The 19,442-nt window shown below is 38.5% G+C and overlaps 1 protein-coding gene across 11 annotated transcripts in view; it reads right to left on the bottom strand.

Moving 5' to 3' along the window:
• KMT2E (lysine methyltransferase 2E (inactive)) overlaps positions 1-19,442 on the bottom strand; it is a 101,141-nt gene that overhangs the window by 71,611 nt on the left and 10,088 nt on the right. For 5 of the 11 annotated variants that reach the window (XR_012432769.1, XM_074035727.1, XM_005550445.5 and 2 more), the window contains exon 2: positions 1,759-1,943. Coding sequence is in view for 7 of the 11 variants with exons in the window: in XM_005550445.5 (XP_005550502.3) it covers positions 1,759-1,829 (71 nt within the window). In the remaining 4 variants the exon portion in view is untranslated. Of the gene's footprint in view, positions 1-1,758; positions 1,944-3,459; positions 3,621-4,627; positions 4,702-19,442 lie in introns of all 11 variants that reach the window. The other 6 variants (XM_074035726.1, XM_005550443.5, XM_045387519.3 and 3 more) reach the window with 3 other exon arrangements.

The raw sequence follows: 19,442 nt of genomic DNA, 5'->3' as shown, positions 1-19,442 counted from the left end.
ACAATCTATTATTTTTAAATATTTGTATTAAAATACATAAGAAATTTGAAAATAAAGAGCAAATGAAGTTTGGTATGACAATTGTCCTCAGTTCATCACATGTGGCATTTCACTTCATTTTACTCCTCTATTAACTAAATGTTACTCTTCTGACCTATGTGGCAGCATGAATCTGGAGCCAAGCAACTCTGGGTTCAAACTAACTCTACTTTTTATTAATTAGGTGGCCACAGGCAAATATGTTAATCTCCTTGAGCTGCATTTCTTATAAAATGAAAATAATACCTGCCTTTTTGCTGGGATGATTAAGATATTTTATATAAAACATCTTGCTCAAAGTAGGGGAGCTGCTTAACACTGTTACAGAACATTATATGAATACAAGGAGCTCTGTATTACAAGCGAAAAAAATATAAGAAAAAATTGTTTATGATTAAGTATGAAACAAATGAAAAATTCAGCATTACCCTAAGAACAGCTGTAAACATGGCTGGGCACGGTGGTTCATGCCTGTAATCCCAGCACTTTGGGGGGCTAAGGTGGGCAGATCGTTTGAGCCCAGGAGTTTCAGGCCAGCCTGGTCAATGTGGTGAAACACTGTTTCTACTAAAAATACAAAAATTAGCTGGGTGTGGTGGCATGCACCTGTAATCCCAGCTACTTAGGAGGCTAAGACATGAGAATCCCTTGAGCCTGGAGGTTGCAGTGAGCCAAGATTGCCCTACTGCACTCCAGCCTGGATGACAGAGCGAGACTCTGTCACAAAACAAACAAACAACAAAAAAAGAACAGTTGTAAACAATGCAAGGACAGTACTTTAAAGCAGGCTTTTGAATACAAAAACAAAGCCATGCTTAAATGAAAGCACCTCCAATTAGTACAAACAAATCAACACTCACTTTAAAAGCAGCAGAAAAAATAGTTTCTTCATAGTGGATTAAGTGTCAAGAAATCATAAGCAAAAATGTTAAGCACTGAGAGAAAAAAGAACAAGTAAAAAGTTTTTGCAAATATTTCATTATTTACAAAATATGCTAGAATCTTCAATTATACAAATTCAAACTAAAAATACCTGAGCACCAGCTGACCGCAGAGGTTCATGCCTGTAATCCCAACACTTTGGGAGGCCAAGGCGAGTGGATCACCAGGTCAGGAGTTCAAGACCAGCCTAGCCAACATGATGAAACACCATCTCTACTAAAAATACAAAAATTAGCTGCACGTGGTGACACACGCCTGTAATACAGCTACTCAGGAGGCTGAGGTAGGAGAATTGCTTGAACCCTGGTGGCGGAGGCTGCAGTGAGCCGAGATAGAGCCACTGCGTTCCAGCCTGGGTGACACAGCAAAACTCCACCTGGTTGCTGGGGGTGGGGGGAACCCAAGCACCAACAAACTAATGACTCCTGTCAGCAGGTGGCTCTAGTGACACTGGAAACAATATCAAATACTATAGTAAAATACAGTTGGTAAAAAATGTATCAATTCTCAGAAATTTGGAGTCAAAAAAAGTCATGCCAATACTTCAATAATGAATATCAGTGGTAATACTATTTAAAAGGAAAACAAGGTTAGCAATCATGTTCTCAGTGTTTGAGAAAGGTAACCTTTTTTTTTTTTTTTACTTTAAAAAATGGCTAGGAAAGAAGAAATTTAATATTTTCCACTTACAGCTCTTCCTACTTTCTAGGTCCAGAAGGGTTTCCTTTTTTTTTTTTTTTTTTTTTTTTTGCTTATGTAACCAATTTAAATACTTACTCTGAACCTGCAGCCATTTCCAAGTATGACGTCTCTGCTGTATCAACCCCCAATGGGATCACTATGCTCATGACGTTCGCCTCTGGTAAATTCGATTACTATGGAGTCCTATGCATTGGTATCCAAAACACTGGGGCATGCCAGCCACAGTGCTCATTGCAAACATCTAAGTGCATCCACAAACCCTGTTTAAAAGAAAAGGAAACAAAAAAGCAAGAGTTACTCTATAACAGTAAGTAAAATAACATGAAGAAAACATTCTTTATTAAAATCTCAATATAAATTGAAATTTGCTTAGAGTCTCTCTCATTAACTTTTCTGGAATTGAGTTACGTGATCATGATCAAAAGAAAAGTTTCTAAATCACAATCTTTCTGAGGGAATGAATTTAGGATGCCACAAGAAGATTACTAAGGCATATTTAGTAAAGAACCAAAAAGTATTCATTTTAAAGGATAAAATGTAATTTCTTACAGTGCCAGTATGCAAAAATAAGTCTTCTTTGTTCAGTGAGTGATCTAACAATATACTAACAAATACTGAGTACTTACTATGGACTAAGCACCATAATCAGCTTTTTACATGGATGGTCTATTTAATCCTCCTAATTCTAAGGTAGGTACCTCCATTTTACCACTGAGGAAAAGAAAACCAAAACAGGCTAATATTGAAAAGCACTGTGTAATTGTCTATTATTGTGTATTTTCATATTATAATAATTAGTAGTCTGGTAGCTCTCCCCCTACACATGGTTTAAAAAAACTTAATCAAGGTTGCTCCATTTAAGAGATGAAACCAGGATTTGAACCAATTCTACTCTACTGTTTGTATCTGTATGTAAGGGAAACTATGTTATTGGTAATAAATTCAATTACTGTACAGTAGTTGTCATTTTCTATAACAGGTAAATCTAGGTATACTGTTGAGGGAGTTCTCTTTTTCTTCCATTAATACTGTTCAGTTATTAAAGAGTTAATACCCCCTAATTCAATTAGTAGAAAAAACTAAGTTTTTTTTTTAAATTTACAACAGCAACTAAAAGATACTTAGCTTCGACATCAATTTTTCTAATTTAAATTCACTACATAACAGTGGCTATAGGTATGTTTATAAAATATCTACTCAAAGTCTTTTCAAAAATTATACAGGTGAAACTCAGGAACAAAACCAATATAGATAATCCTATAAATTAGAAAACAGCAACAGTCATTATCCTTGTCTCTGTAATGTAATACCTGAAATATTGAAAAGCAGTGTGCAATTGTCTACTATTACATATTTTTATATTATAATAATTTGTAATCTGGTAGCTCTCCTCCAGTTACACATAGTTTAAAAGTTCAAGGCTAGTTTTCTTGGAGAATTCAAACAACTATTAACACGTTATTTACCCACTTTGGTAATATATTCCCCCATAATATATGAACTCAAAATCTGTATAATCTGTGAAACAGGAATTAACCTGGATATTCTCAAATGTTAACTAAATATTATAGGCAGCTATAAGAATTGCTACTTGAAGAAACACTGTTTTTTATGTTAGACTCATAAAAAGTCTTGTATTTTAGGTATATACTATATTTAGTGGTATACTTATTTACCAGAGGCAGACACTGAAAGGAAATCAAGTCATTATTAAAGTCTTTTAAGTAACTGAGTGATACTTCTAATTTAAAATAATCTACTTAGGTATTTATTTACCAGTATGTCCCTTTTTATATAAATATGCCATCCTCAATAAACACCACACTTGAGCTGTTTCAGTAAAGAGCTTGCCACAAACCTCCTTCAGACAATGACTTCTATTTGTGCTATTGCTGCTTGTCTTCCAAACTGCACAGTGCCTGGAACATAACAGCATTCTACAAAGAATTGATGAATGCATTAGAGCACTTCAGATGAAACTGCAGCTCTGGCTTAATTAACTAAACGAACTATCACCCTGTATTTCACCCTGTGAAACCCTGTCTCTATTAAAAATACTATCACCCTGTATAATCAAGTGTCATTAAAAACAACTACATGACATTCCCATAACTGCATTTCCCTAAAAACACAGAAGCTCATCCTCAGGACAAAGATACATCACATCTGAAACAGAACTGCAGACTCTGAATTTGATTCAATAGGAAAAGCAGATCTCAGTAATTTACTCACAAGAGGTCAGAAGACAAGAGGTCATATGTATTAAGACATTAAGGCAAATATTTCACTATTTTCATTAATATAAAAAATCTTATAATGAGAAAACTCACACTGCTTAAAAATCTTGTTGATATTTAATAAAATGATGAATTCGTTAGGGTCAAGTCACAGCTTTTTCAAAAAGGAAAAGCCAATGTAGTAGGCAGAAAAGATGTGACCTTTAACACAGCGAGCTTAAAAAACAGTCAAAAATAGGCCGGGTGTGCTGGCTCACTCACACCTGTAATCCCAGCACTTTGGGAGGCCGAGGAGGGCGGATCACGGGGTTTAGGAGATTGAGACCATCCTGGCCAACATGGTGAAACCTTGTCTCTATTAAAAATACAAAAATTAGCTGGGGTTGGTGGCATGTGCCTGTAATCCCAGCTACTCGGGAAGCTGAGGTAGGAATAATCGCTTAAAACAGGGAGTCAGAGGCTGTAGTGAGCTGAGATTGCGCCACTGCACTCCAGCCTGGCGACAGAGCAAGACTCTGTCTCAAAAATAAAAATAAAAAGTTACAAATAAAGGGAAAAGGTTTTTAATACAACCTGAACAATTAACACAATGTTTCACATCTTACATGTGAATCAAAAAACTGGTCATCCAGCTGACAAGTAAAATATGTACAAAATACACTGAGAATAAATGGCAGCCATTAAAGAAATAATATAAAAGGAAATACCATGAGATGTCTGGTAAATCTGAGGTCCAAGAAAGAATAAATGTCTTCACAAAACCTGCTTATCCAGAATAGACCTAGAAACCAAGTGAACATAGGAGTTTTGAGCTATTTTAAAATGGCATAAAATTACAGTTACTTCTAACAAACATGGTACCTAAAACCAAAGTGACTCACATAAAGCAGCCAATTCTTAAAAGGATAAATTTATTCTTCCCTTTTTACACAAATGAATGTAAACACAAGTAAAGGCAACAATCAAAGCTAAATACTAAATCAAATTGGAAAAAGAAACACTGAGATACAATATTAAATTTAATATTTAAAAAATTTTAAAAATAACTTCAAAAAATGTTAAATTTTAATACAATATTAAAAACAGATTTAGCAAAGGCAACAATACCAAAACAAAAACAATAAAAACAAACACAACTCTAAAGTAGGAAAAATGAAGTAAAAGGCAAAAAAAAGCAATTAAAGTAGAAAACAGTTTATCAGGAAAACTGGAAGTCTGAAGCTGCCTTTAAGACCATGTTAAAATAAACAGAAAACAGGCTGGGTGCAGTGGCTCACACCTGTAATCCCAGCACTTCCAGCAGCTAAGGCAGGTAGACTACTTGAGCCCAGGAGTTCAAGAGCAGCCTGGGCAACACAGTGAGACTTCGTCCCTACAAAAAATACAAAAATTAGCTGGATGTGGTGATGCACACCTGTAGTCCCAGTTACTTGGGAGGCTGAGATGGCAGGATTGTTTGAGCCCAGGAGGTCAAGGCTGCAGTAAGCCATGATTGCACAACTGCACCCCAGCCTGGGTGACAGAGGGAGACCCTGTCTTAAAAAAAAAAAAAAAAAGAAAACAAAACAAAAAAATAACACTTTAAAGATTAATATGATACCCAAAAGGCAGAAAGAATAAAAATATGAGGAAAAACATTTTTCTAAAATTACAAATAAAAGTGCCCAATATAACAATCTCTTTGAGGAAAGAGCCATTAACTATATTTCTGTCCTTTATAAGCACCTGGCACAGTGCTCAATAAATATTTTAAATTAAATTAATGTATATATTTTGGATGTGTATCACTGAGAGACTAAGGAGGTAAATTTTTGGCTTAATTACGAATGGAAATAATTAAAGAAACTTAAAAGAAATTTTGAGGAGACATGTAACTGAGATGGGAATCCGAACAGCCCTTATTATTCATTTAAAATTTAATTTACAGCAGCTGACTAAGGTAAAATGAAAAGAACACTAGTCAATCAAGATCCATTCCAAGTTACTACCTATGAATGCTTGGGCAAGTCATTTCACTGTTCTGACTTTCAACTATAAATGGAAATTGATTTAGGTTGATGATTTTACAATTACAAGCACATTAACAGATTACTCCAAGTAATCAAAACAACAGAATTTTAGATTCTAAAAAACTGTAAAATACAAATCTGATAACAAAATGAATACGTATTTCTACAACTGAGCTAACATTACTACCAGATAGTGCTCTACAAGCACTTATCTGATACCCAAACTTCCCCAACTATTGGTTATAATAATAATGATAGCAAATTCTGAGTGCTTACAATGCTTAATCTCCACAATAAGCCTACGATATAGGTATATTATCCCCATTTTACAATGAGGTAGAGAAGTTAAATTTGTTCGAAGTTCATAACTAATAGCCAAATCAAGATCTGAACCCTTGTGGTCTGATTCCAGAGCCTACACATCAGTTTGCCTGAAATTAAAAACTGCCAGATGGCCGAGAGCTGTGGCTCACACTTGTAATCCCAGCACTTTGGGAGGCCTAGGCGGGCGGGTCACCTGAGGTAAGGAATTCAAGACCAGCCTGGCCAACATGGTGTAACCCTGTCTCTACTAAAAATACAAAAATAAGCTGGGTGTGGTGAGGCACACTTGTAATCCCAGCTACTTGAGAGGCTGAGGCACCAGAATTGCTTGAACCTAGGAGACAGACGTTGCAGTGAGCCAAGATTGCTCCACTGCACTCCAGTCTGGGTGACAGACTCTGCCTTAAAATAAAAAAAAATAAAAATAAAAATAAAAACTTGCCAGATGACAGGTAAAATAAATAATCTAGAATTTACAATTAAGGAAGAAAAAATTGACAGCTGCCTCTCTCAAAAAGGGAAATTAAATACTTAAGTATCTTACCCCAGAATATCTGGATTGCATTTCCTCTGATCATTAAATGAAACTGCACTAACAAAACTGACCTTGCTCCTCCCTCAAACCTGATATAGTTAACAAACTTACATTTAATCTGCAACAATGCATTAAAACACCACAAACATGGGAAAATACAGTCTCAAAGTCTTAAAATTTGTGTTTATGACCAGGTGCGGTGGTGGCTCACACCTGTAATCCCAGCACTTTGGGAGGCCAAGGTGGGTGAATCATCTGAGGTCAGGAGTTCAAGACCAGCCTGGCCAACATGGTGAAACCCCATCTCTACTAAAAATGCAAAAACTAGCCGGGCGTAGTGGTGCATGCCTGTAGTCCCAGCTACTCAGGAGACTGAGGCAGAAGAATCACTGGAACTGCACAGCTGGGCAACAAGAGCAAAACTCTGTCTCAAAAAAGATAATAATAATAAAGCAAGAAAATAAAATTAAAAGGAACACTACTCAGCAATATAAAGGAACAAACAATACATGCAACAACTTGGGTGAATCCAAGGTAATTATGCTGAGCAGAAAAAAAAAAAAAAAAAAAAAAAGAAAAGCCAATCTTGGCGGGGCACAGTAGCTCACACTTGTAATCTCGGCACTTTGGGAGGCTGATGCAGGTGGATAATTTGAGGTCAGGAGTTCAAGACCAGCCTGGACAAGATGATGAAACCCGTCTCTACTAACAATAAAAAAAAAAATTAGGTCGGGCGCGGTGGCTCATGCCAGTAATCCCACCACTGTGGAAGGCTGAGGCAGGTGGATCATGAGGTCAAGAGATCGAGACCATCCTGGCTAACACAGTGAAACCCCATCTCTATTAAAAATACAAAAAAAAAAAAAAAATTAGCCAGGCGTGGTGGCGGGCGCCTGTAGTCCCAGCTACTCAGGAGACTGAGGCAGGAGAATGGCGTGAACCCGGGAAGCGGAGCTTGCAATGAGCTGAGATTGTGCCACTATACTCCAGCCTGGGCGACAGAGCAAGACTCTGTCTCAAAAAAAAAAAAAAAATTAGCCAGGTGTGGGGGTGGGCACCTGTAAGCTCAGCTAATCAGGAGACTGAGGCACGAGAATTGCTTAAACTTGGGAGGAAGAGGTTGCAGTGAACTGAGATTGCACCACTGCACTCCAGACTGGGTGACAAAACGAAAACTCCATCCCAAAAAAGAAAAAAAACAAAAATAGCCAATCTCAGAAAGTTACACACTATTTAACTCCATTTATATAACATTCTTAAAGAAATAAATTATAGAAATGGAGGATAGGTTATTCAGAAGAAAAGGGGTAGAGGGAGGTAGGTACGGTTACATAGGAGAACAATACTAAGGATCCTTGTGGTGGGCCGGGCGCGGTGGCTCACGCCTGTAATCCCAACACTGGGAGGCCGAGGTGGGCGGATCACGAGGTCAGGAGATCGAGACCATCCTGGCTAACATCGTGAAACCCCGTCTCTACTAAAAATACAAAAAATTAGCCAGGCGTGGTGGCGGGCGCCTATAGTCCCAGCTACTCGGGAGACTGAGGCAGGAGAATGGCGTGAACCCGGGAGAGGAGCTGCAGTAAGCCGAGATCGCGATACTGCACTCAAGCCTGGGAGACAGAGCAAGACTCCATCTCAAGAAAAAAAAAAAAAAGGATCCTTGTGGTGATAAAATTGTTCTATACCTTAACTGTGGTGGTGGGTACAGGTACATTTATGTGATCATAATGTACAGAACTAAATCTAGACAAACAAATGAGTACAAATAAAACTGGGAAGCCTGAATAAAATGAGAAGATTGTATCAGTGTCAATATTCTGGTCTTGGCCAGGTGTGTTGGCTCACGTCTGTAATTCCAGCACTTTGGGAGGCTGAGGCAGAAGGATGACGTAAAGCCAGGAGTTTCAGAACAGCCTGGGCTACATAGTATGACCCAAACTCTACAAAAATAAAAAAACTAGCTGGGCATGGTGGTGCATCTCTGTAGTCCTAACTGTTCAGGAGATTGAGGTACGAGGATCGTCTGAGCCTAGGAGTTTGAAATTACAGCAAGCTATGCTCATACTACTCTCCAACCTGGGCAACAAAGGAGACCCTATCTCTTAAAATAAACACACACACACACTAGTCAGGACACTGTACTACAATTTTACAAGATGTTACCACTGAAGGAAACTGCGTACTATGGTTTGAATAAGATTTGTCCCTGCCAAAACTCATGTTGAAACCTTATTTCCAGTGAAGCAAGGTTGTGACGTGGAGCCTTTAAGAGGTAGGGCCTTGAACAGGAGGGATCTGGATCATGAGGGCCCCGACTCTGTGGGTGGCTTGGTGTTAGTATTGTGGTAGTGAGAGCGTTATCTCTGGCAAGAATGGATTAGTTCTCTGAGGAATAGATTAGTTCCTGAGAGAGTGGGTTGTTAAAATTTTAGCCACAACACCCTTTGAGTTCTGCTTTTTCACACGTGTCCACCTCCCTTTTGATTTTGCTCCATGTTGTGATGCCACCATGCTTCTTGAACTTCCCAGCCTGCAGAGCAATTAACTAAAAAACCCTTTAGGCCACGTGCAGTAGCTCACACCTGTAATCCCAGCACTTTGGGAGGCTGAGGCAGGTGAATCACGAGGTCAGGAGAGCGAGTCCATTCTGGCTAACACAGTGAAATCCCGTCTTTACTAAAAATACAAAAAAATTAGCCAGGTGTGGTGGCAGGCGCCTGTAGTCCCAACTACTCGGGAGGCTGAGGCAAAAGGATGGCATGAACCCAGGAGGTGGAGCTTGCAATCAGCCGAAATCGCATCACTGCACTCCAGCCTGGGCGACAGAGCGAGACTCCGTCTTAAAATAAAAAACAAAAAACAAGCAAAAATACAAAAAACCTTTTATTAATTACCTAGTCTCAGGTATTGTTACATCAACACTAAATGGACTAAGATACTGGGTAAAGATACATAGAATTTCTCTATTATTTCTTACAACCATATGCAAATCTATAATTACCACAAAATTAAAAGTTTAATTTTTTAAAATGACATTAAAATTGTGGCCTTCAAACTCTTTTTAGCATTGGTAGCAATTTTCCTATACATGAAATATTAACATAGAAATCTAGGCATCCTTTTTGATTATAACATGAAAAAATAGTTTTAATCTCCTATGCTTTAACCAGTCATTGTTAGTGTTCACTTGAAGTGCTATACCAAGAAAGTCAAATATAAAGGAAGAATGCCACAGAGATGTCTGCCAATGGGTACAGTAGGCATTTGTACTTCATATTTGCTATATCTGTGGTTTAAAAAAATAGCAGGGAATGTCCATGCCTGTACACCCTCTCACCTACAGATTCCTGAAGAATTGTTTGAAAATCAGTAGCTAAACGAAAATACTGACTTAAAATTTGATATGAAAAACTTGTTTCACTGGTATATTCCACTTGTCCAAAGGACATATTGAGTAGAATATTTTTTACTCTTTCAAAAAATAGTGTCAAAGCTTACTGTAATTAAAAATCAAATAACAACAAAATCCTAGGCTGGACATAGTGGCTCACACCTGTTATCCCACATTTTGGGAGGCCAAGGCAGGAGGACTGCTTGAGGCCAGGAGTTTGAGGCCAGCCTGGGCAAAAAACCAAGACTCTGTCTCTACAAAAATTTTTTTTAAAAATTAGCCAGGTGTAGTGGTATGTGCCTGTAATCCCAGCTAATCAGGAGGCTGAGGTGACAGCATCACTTGAGCCCAGGAGTCTGAGGTTACAGTGAACCATGATAGCACCACCATACTCCAGCCTGGGGAACAGACCAAGATCCTGTCTCTAAAAAAAATAAATAAGTAAAACAAAATAACTTTTTTAAAAAAATCCTGCAAACACTTTTTTTTTTTGAGATGGAGTCTCGCTCTGTCATCCAGGCTGGAGTACAGTGGTGTGATCTTTAGCCACTACAACCTCCGCCTCCCAGGTTCGAGCGATTTTCCTGCCTCAGCTTCCCAAGTAGCTGGGACTACAGGCGTGCGCCACCACACCCAGCTAATTTTTGTATTTTTAGTAGAGACGGGGTTTCACCATGTTGGCCAGGCTGGTCTCGAACTCCTGACCTCAGGTGATCCACCTGCCTCGACCTCCCAAAGTGCTGGGATTACAGGCTTGAGCCACCGCGCTCAGCCCCATTTATCTTTTATTTACTTAACCTATATAGACCATTAGGCTTGATCACTATTACTTTTTATCCTTTTTTTTTTTTGAGACAGAGTCTTGCTGCATCGCCCAGGCTGGAGTACGGAGTGCAATGGTGTGATTACGGCTCACTGTAACCTCTGTCTCCTGGGGTCAAGAGATTATCCTGCCTCAGCCTCCTAAGAAGCTGGGACTACAGGCGCGCCACCACGCCCAGATAATTTTTGTATTTTTAGTAGAGACAGGGTTTTATCATGTTGGCCAGGCTGGTCTCAAGCTCCTAACCTCCAGTGATCCACCCACCTCAGCCTCCCAAAGTGCAGGGATTACAGGCATGAGCCACCATGCCTGGCCTTTTTTTTTTTTTTTCTTTTTTTTGAGATAGTTTCACTCTGTCACCCAGGCTGGAGTGCTGTAAGACAATCTCAGCTCACTGCAACCTCTGCCTCCCATGTTCAAGCAATTCTCCTGCCTCAGCCTCCCAATTAGGTGGGATTACAGGTGCCCACCACCATGCCCAGCTAATTTTTGTATTTTTAGTAGAGATGGCATTTCATCATATTGGCCAGGCTAGTTTCGAACTCCTGACCTCAAGTGATCCACCCACCTTGGCCTGCCAAAGTGATGGGATTACAGGCATAAGCCACCATGCCCCACCTTTTTCAGCCATTAAATAACCAAAACAAGAGCATGTTTTTTATTAAAACAATGTTGGCAATTATTTTATTCTGTCATTCTTTCTCCACGCCCCCACCACCCACCCCCAACCCCCAAGACGGAGTTTCGCTCTCATTGCCAAGGCTGGAGTGCAATGGCGCCATCTTTGCTCACTGCAACCTCCACCTCCCGGGATCAAGTGATTGTCCTGCCTCAGCCTCCCAAGTACCTTCATCACAGGCACGTGCCACCATGCCTGGCTAGTTTTTTATATTTTTAGTAGAGACAGGGTTTCACCATGTTGGCCAGGCTGTTTCCGATCTCCTGACCTCAAGTGACCCACCCACCTTGGCCTCCCAAGCTGTTAGGATTACAGGAGTGAGCCACTGCACCCGGCCTATTCTGTCATTCTTTAATCTCAAGTAAAACAGTGTCCTCACTCTCCTTCTATCTCCTTCTAAGCATGCTTTCTATCACTATTTTGAATCCATTTCTTTCATACTAGAAAACCTGAGAATTTTCTTCTTTCCCTCTCTAAAAACAACATGCATCAAATCTAATTAACAGAATTTAAATAAATCTTTCTGATGGTACTGTCCACATTTTATTATCTCAGAGCTGGGCAATGAATACTTCTCTAAGTAGTTTCTTTCCATATACTAACTTGGCTTTTAAATCACTGGTTCCCAAACATAGATCCACAACTGTCACTTTTCATACACCTGGGGATAGGAGTAGAAAATGATAGGTTCCTAGGCCTTACCCTAGAGATTCTCATGTAGTAGGTCTGAGATGTGGCCTGAATGCCTTACCAAAAAACTAAAAGGGCATTCACACCAGTGCTCTATTTTAGAACTGTTGGTTACAACACTGGACAGAATATTATACTTCAAAAGCCACTAGTTTCCTCCTGACTTTGACCTATTCAAAAAAGTGTAGGTCACAGTAATTTCAGTCAAATTCCTAATCTTGACATTTTATCAGGTTACCTTGTTCCATACTAATAATCCAATCTACAACTCCTTTGATTATGCAAGTCTTTTTTGCTATTGTTGGCATAACCTTGCTCAATCCTCTTCAAATTCACTAATTTTCTTTTCCTTTTCTTTCCCATCCAATAAAAATCATATTAGACCTTCAAGAACCAATGCTTCCTTGAAGCCTTCCCAATTTTAGATAGCTTTAAAATATCTAGTAGATCAACCTCCTAAGGGCTGTTTCCTCAGCCGTAAATAACAATTTGACTAGTCTTTATCTCAAAAGACTGCTCCAGCTATAAAACTTGTTCTACACTAATGTCTTCCCTTTTTAACCTCCTAAAGAATGCACTATTTACATTAACTATTGGTTTATATTTTGACACACATTATTTTAGAACAGCTGTTAAATGTATACTTCCACAATTAGATCATCTATTTGACTTCATAGCAAGAACTGAGGTATTTCTACATTACCTCAAAGCCTGTAACTCAGTGGCTAAGATACCCACCTAAATTATTATTGATTAAACCACAATTTCCTTTTTTCTAACATATTCAATCTCTCCTCCTTCCTTTAAATGAACATGAAAAAACAAAACCCGCCAATGACGAATGTTACTAACATAGTTGCCCCCAGGCTCAGTCCTCTCCATTATTAGTCTCCCATCAATCCTGGATTCAATCTTTCATTTGTTTGATTTACTATTCCCACCCAGCTATTGGATGTACATTTATAAAATCTGCCATCACTTCAAAAATCAAGCCTTCAAAGTGAAACTTTCTTTTCCACACATCTTCTTTCATTCTATTTTTTATCACTATCGTCATTCTCTTCTTAATCCTTCTTTTCTTCCAGTCTCCTATTATATCCAGCCACGCAATCTCTTGTGCCTCCTCAGTGTTTAAGACTCATTCTTCCTCAGCCTCCATGGCCCCTACCATCATCTTCATCATCTGAATAATCCAACAATCAACAACCCTTTTGATTTGTCACTATCAACTTCTAAGTAATTTGTCTCTAAAGAATGGAATTCTTAGTATTAAGTATTTCCCACCTCCCTCAGAGTACAAGTATTCTATTATTTTAAAACCAAATCAAATTCATTCATTCAACATATTTATTGAACATATACTATGTTCTAGATACTGCTCTAGGTGCTTGGGAATGGGCAGTGAACAAAATTATATTGCTCTTCCAACACCTGAAATGACCTATGGCAATCCAATATAATCAAGGGTACCTTTGAGTAGTTGTTTTTTTTTTTTTTTTTTTTTTTTTGAGACGGAGTCTCGCTCTGTTGCGTAGGCTGGAGTGCAGTGGCCAGATCTCAGCTCACTGCAAGCTCCGCCTCCTGGGTTCACGCCATTCTCCTGCCTCAGCCTCCCGAGTAGCTGGGACTACAGGCGCCCGCCACCTCGCCCGGCTAGTTTTTTTTTTTTGGTACTTTTTAGTAGAGATGGGGTTTCACCGTGTTCGCCAGGATGGTCTCGATCTCCTGACCTTGTGATCCGCCCGTCTCGGCCTCCCAAAGTGCTGGGATTACAGGCTTGAGCCACCGCGCCCGGCCTGTTTTTTGTTTTTATCCTGGAGTGCAGTGGCACGATCTCAGCTCACTACAACCTCTGCCTCCCAGGTTCAAGCGATTCCCCCACCTCAGCCTCCCAAGTAGCTGAGATTACAGGCGTGCGTCACCACAATTGGCAAATTTTTGTATTTTAGTAGAGACGGGGTTTCCCTATGTTGGCCAGGCTAGTCTTGAACTCCTGATCTCAAGTGATCCACCTACCTCGGCCTCCCAAAGTGCTGGGCTCATAGACATGAGCCACTGTGCCCAGCCTTAGAGTAGTCTTCTTAAGTAGCTGCCTTTGATTAATGATTTATTTATTCTCATTATCTTGTAAGAATTAGTCCTTTATAAAAGGATCAACAAAAATTTTCAAATGACTTTAATTCAAATTATTGAACAGCCACTCTTTAGCTATGTGACCCTAGGAAATGTCTCAGTCTCAGGCCGTGCGCGGTGGCTCACACTTGTAATCCCAGCACTTTGGGAGGCTGAGGTGGGGGGATCGCTTGAGCTCAAGAGTTAAAAGGAGACCACCCTGAACAACATGGTGAAACCCTGTCTCTACAAAAAAACAAAAAATGAAAATTAGCCAGGTGCGGTGCTGCAGGTGAAGCTGAGCACCAGAGGTAAGCTCAGGAAGCTGAGGTGGGAGAATTGCTTGGGCCTGTTGGAGGTGTTGGCCCTGTTGGGCCTGTTGCTTGGAGGTGGAGGTTGCAGTGAGCTGAAATCATGCCAGGACCCCAGCCTGGGTAAGTGAGACCGTCCCTCAAAAAAAAAAAGCAAGAAAGAGGAAAAAGAAAACAGAAATGTCTCAGTCTCGACTGGGCTGATGGCTCATGCCTATAATTCTAGCACTTTGGGAGGCCGAGGCAGGCGGTTCACTAGAGCCCAGGAGTTAAAGACCAGCATGACGAATGTGGAAAACCCAGTCTTTAAAGAAATTCAAAAACCAGTCGGGCGTGGTGGCCCATGCCTGTGGTCCTACCTACTCAGGAGCCTGAGGTGAGAGGATGGCTTGAACACAGGAGGCGGAGTTTGCAGTGAGCCAAGATCATACCACTGCACTCCAGTCTGGGCGACAGCCAGACTCTGTCTCAAAAAAAACACAAAAGTCTCAGTCCCTCTAGCCCACTCAGGAAAAAATGAGCAAAATATCTGCCTTGTTGTGCAGAGTAAGATATGTAGATACAGTGTAGGTATTTATTTATTAATGTTAGTTGTCTCTTAGAATACACAAAAAATATATTATTCAATCCAATGATAATAATCAATTCCAATCAGAATACTGTTGGCCACTAAGCAAATGGTGAAAGAACAGCAACTCTATCACTGTATTTGAATAGTTATCTTAATATTTCAGATGTATTTAAAATATTTACTATAAAAATCCTAAGACTAAAGTAAGAGTAGGATTAATTCCTAAGTACTTAATAAACCCATAAAATCAGTAAGGGACCAAAATTAATTATAAATATATATATGTAAATACTTTCAAGTTTAAATAGTTTTACGTCTACAGCATTTTCCTGTCTTTTAATTCCAAGACTTACAATATCCCAAGATCAGCTTCCTCCTCTTCATACGGTAAATAGAAAAACAAAAACCTGGAAATGGGAAGACTAGTATAATACAACTAGAGAGTTGAAGCTTAAGGAAAGAAAATGTCTATGCACTTTACACACAAAAAATGAATTATGGAATTAACAGATCCACATATCCAGTAAGAAAAATACTATGCAAACACACATGAGCTTTTAGAGTAGCCTGTCTTGAACTTCAAAAAAAGCACACAATCTCTGAAAAAATTCAGAATACAGGCAAAAATAAAATGTCAAGAATGAGGTTGGTGGATACAATGAGTCCTATAAGGGACCAGTACATTTGCTATGAGACAGACTACACTCACTTTCACCTTCCAGCTTTACTGTTAAGGCTGAGGTGAGAGGACTGCTTGATCCCAGGAGTGAAAGACCAGCATGGGCTGTTTAATGAGACCCTATCTCTACAAAAAAAAAAATTTGTTTTAAATTAGCCAGACATAGTGGCATGGTGCCTGTAGTCCCAGTTACTTGGGAGGCTGAGGTAGGAGGATCGCTTGAGCCTGGGAGATCAAGGCTGTAGTGAGCCATGACCGTGCCACTGCACTCCAGTCTGGTCGACAGAGCGAGACCCTGTATCAAAAAAAAACAAAAAAACAAAAAAACAAAAAACGGGGGGGGGGGAGCCTTTCTGCAAAGGGATTATATATAAATGAAAAATAACCCACATATAGTGAGCTCATCAGCCACTCATAAAAACCATTTAAGCATGAGGAAATTGCTATGTGTAGCTGGGGATTGAACTAGAATTGCTTTTCCCAAAATCCTTAATAAACTATTTACTTCAGGAGGTAAGAGGTATCAATTTTAAACTTCTGTAAGTGAAATTTTAAGCTATGCCAACATAATCTTCTTTGACCTATAACTTGCACTATCACTCTAGATCAATTTAAATGATAAATACCAGTTTCTCACAATTATTCTCAAAGCAATTACACAATAAAACAGCATTTGTCTTTTGGTACAACCATATCACATCCATGAGATTTGCCAGTTTTAACATACAATTCAAAGATCAAACGGTTGACAGATTAATGTATAGCTAACGATTAATACCAATATGCAGCAACTAGGTTACTGTACACCAATTACAGGCTTACATTTGAAAAAACTACACAATCTGACTCCAGCGATATTAATCAACACAATCATCACTTATTTCCGTTAGGAAGCAGTATGTGCAAGATGAACAAAACAAAATTGATAGCTACTATGACGCTTTTACATAGGAAGGCACTCAACTATCTGCCACTAAATTAATCTAGTTTACAGTATTATCAGAGTGCAAAAGTTCCCTAAAAAAGAATTTAAATCTCACAAGACAACAAAGGTCTTTGGATCTTGGTATGTTCCAGAACCACTTGAAATCTGTTATTTCATCTAGCAGAGTCCTATAAATCCCACTGGATAAACCAGAGTCAGATCCTGAAGTCCCATTTTTAGATTTCCAAGACACTAAATGATCAAAAGAGTTACAGTATGTAACTGGATCCATCCCCTTTTGAATTAAAGAAATCTAAATTTACATATACACAAGAGACTAGATGTTTGTGAGTTCATCAAGGTTAATATGGAGAATTACAAAAAATATACCTTAAATACTGTACTTTTAATTTAAAATGTCCTTATCAATTTTTTAGTTTCAAGCCAAAATGTATTCTTTGAGTATAGCTCCCCAGACTAGAATTCTAGTTTCTTGTTCCTACATAAACCAGATCAATAATGCATTGTCTACAGTTTTTTGTTCAACATATTTCAAAATAAGTTACCTAGATTTTTCTGGGGCAATCTGAAAGCAGACTTCCTTCTAGATTTCTATTTTTTCCCTATAATCTTTTAGTCATCGTGCCCACACCTAACCTGACTACAATGTTCTTCAGCAATTAATTTGCCTTTATCAAGTTTTCCAAAGCATTTAACTTAGTTTGTTTTTACACAGTTCTCTTTTCACATTCATTTATCATTGGTTTATGTAACATTTAATAGAATAATACAAACACATTACAAGTACAATGGAATTAGCCAATTGGGGAACAAACCTATGACTTCCATGAGCATTCAACTCAAATGGTGGAAGCAACAGAAAGCAGTTTACATTCATTCAACTTACATGGACATTAGTATTTTTAAAAGAAGAATTATTAATCCTGCACACTGGTTAAATGAAGATTAGGGAAACATCTATAGTACCTACATAAAACATTTTAGAAAAAAAAAACTATAAATAGTGATCACTTTAGCATATGATAGACCTTATACACAGAAGTCAGAGATTTACTTTTTTCCAGAAACAACTATCACAGAAAAGGCTAGAGAGCTTACTAAGAATTTTACCCCAATTAACTTATTGAATTCCCAAAATCACTCTAGAAAATAGGTTCTATTATTATCTCCATTTTGCAGACCAAGAAACAAAAGCACAAAGAGGTAAAAAACATTGCCCAAGGTAGTACAACCTGATTTGAGAGCAATCAAACCAAAGTGGTATGGTTCTGGAGTCTCTACTCTATACAATACAGCTTCTAAAGAAGTACTGTTTTGAGTTCTTTTAACAAACATATGTTACTTTTACATCTTAAGAATTGGAGGTAAATAAGCCATGTTCCATATGTCATTCCCCAGTGCAAATTTTTCAGTAGCACTCCTCTTAAGTATATATGCTTTTATTCTGGCATTCAAGGCTCAACCACAACTTGATCCCAATTTGTACTGCTGTGATTTCAATTAAGCTCCTTATCCAAATAGCCTATAGGTTCTGGAAACCAATGAATCATCTTGAACTGGAATACACAAAAGCAGCAGACAGAGAGTCTGTCACATGACACTGTATAAAGACCAGTATTTGCTTACTTCAGATACTCTGAAAATAGTGGCCTGCCTTTTAAAGAGAAATGTCCAGCATGATTTCTTGGAAAAGTATAAAGCACCAAGAATCAGGACCTAAATTTTAAACCTTGATTAACCACTATCTAACTTTATGACCTTGGGAAAATCATTTAAACTCTCTGGAGCTCAGTCTGCTTATAAAATAAAAGCGGAGAACTGGAATACAAAAATGAGCTGCAGCCAGTACTAAAACCCAAATTCAAGGACCCACTCTAAATATTTGATTATACTGGTCTGGAAAGGGGCCCCAAGAATGTTCATTTTAATATAACTGATACATGAGGTCTTTGGGTCACAGTGAGAAAAAAATAACAAAGCGATCTCTTAAGTCAATTCTAAATGTAGATTCTTAACTTCAGTCAATTAAGGTGCTCCTTTACAAGTTCAGGATGGGAGTTCTGGCCTGAAAGAAAATCCTTTCGTTCACCATGGGGCTTGTTTTTGTACCTTTCGCTATACCTTTTGTTTAAACACCGAAATAAGACTTAGTAGTACCACAAACTGAACTTCCATTAATCTGTTAAGACATATTTGCACACAGTCAATTCAAATTATTTTTTAAAGCACCTACCAAATGGTAAGTATCCACTGTATTTCATTAATTTCCACCGTTGTGAAATATGAAAATTTTAAGTTTTAGAGAATATGCACTCTGTAAGTCTCAAAATTTTCTTCTCCTGCTGTCTGAAAATTTCCAAAGAAATTAAATCATCCAAATTCACTACCAACATTTTGCTGTCACTGAAAGAAAATACATAAAACTGATGAGTATTATTATAACGTAATA

Source organism: Macaca fascicularis, chromosome 3 (assembly GCF_037993035.2).
Source record: "Macaca fascicularis isolate 582-1 chromosome 3, T2T-MFA8v1.1".
Taxonomy (NCBI): domain Eukaryota; kingdom Metazoa; phylum Chordata; class Mammalia; order Primates; family Cercopithecidae; genus Macaca; species Macaca fascicularis.
Note: the sequence above shows the minus strand (reverse complement) of the source record. Positions and strands in the feature narration are given on the sequence as shown.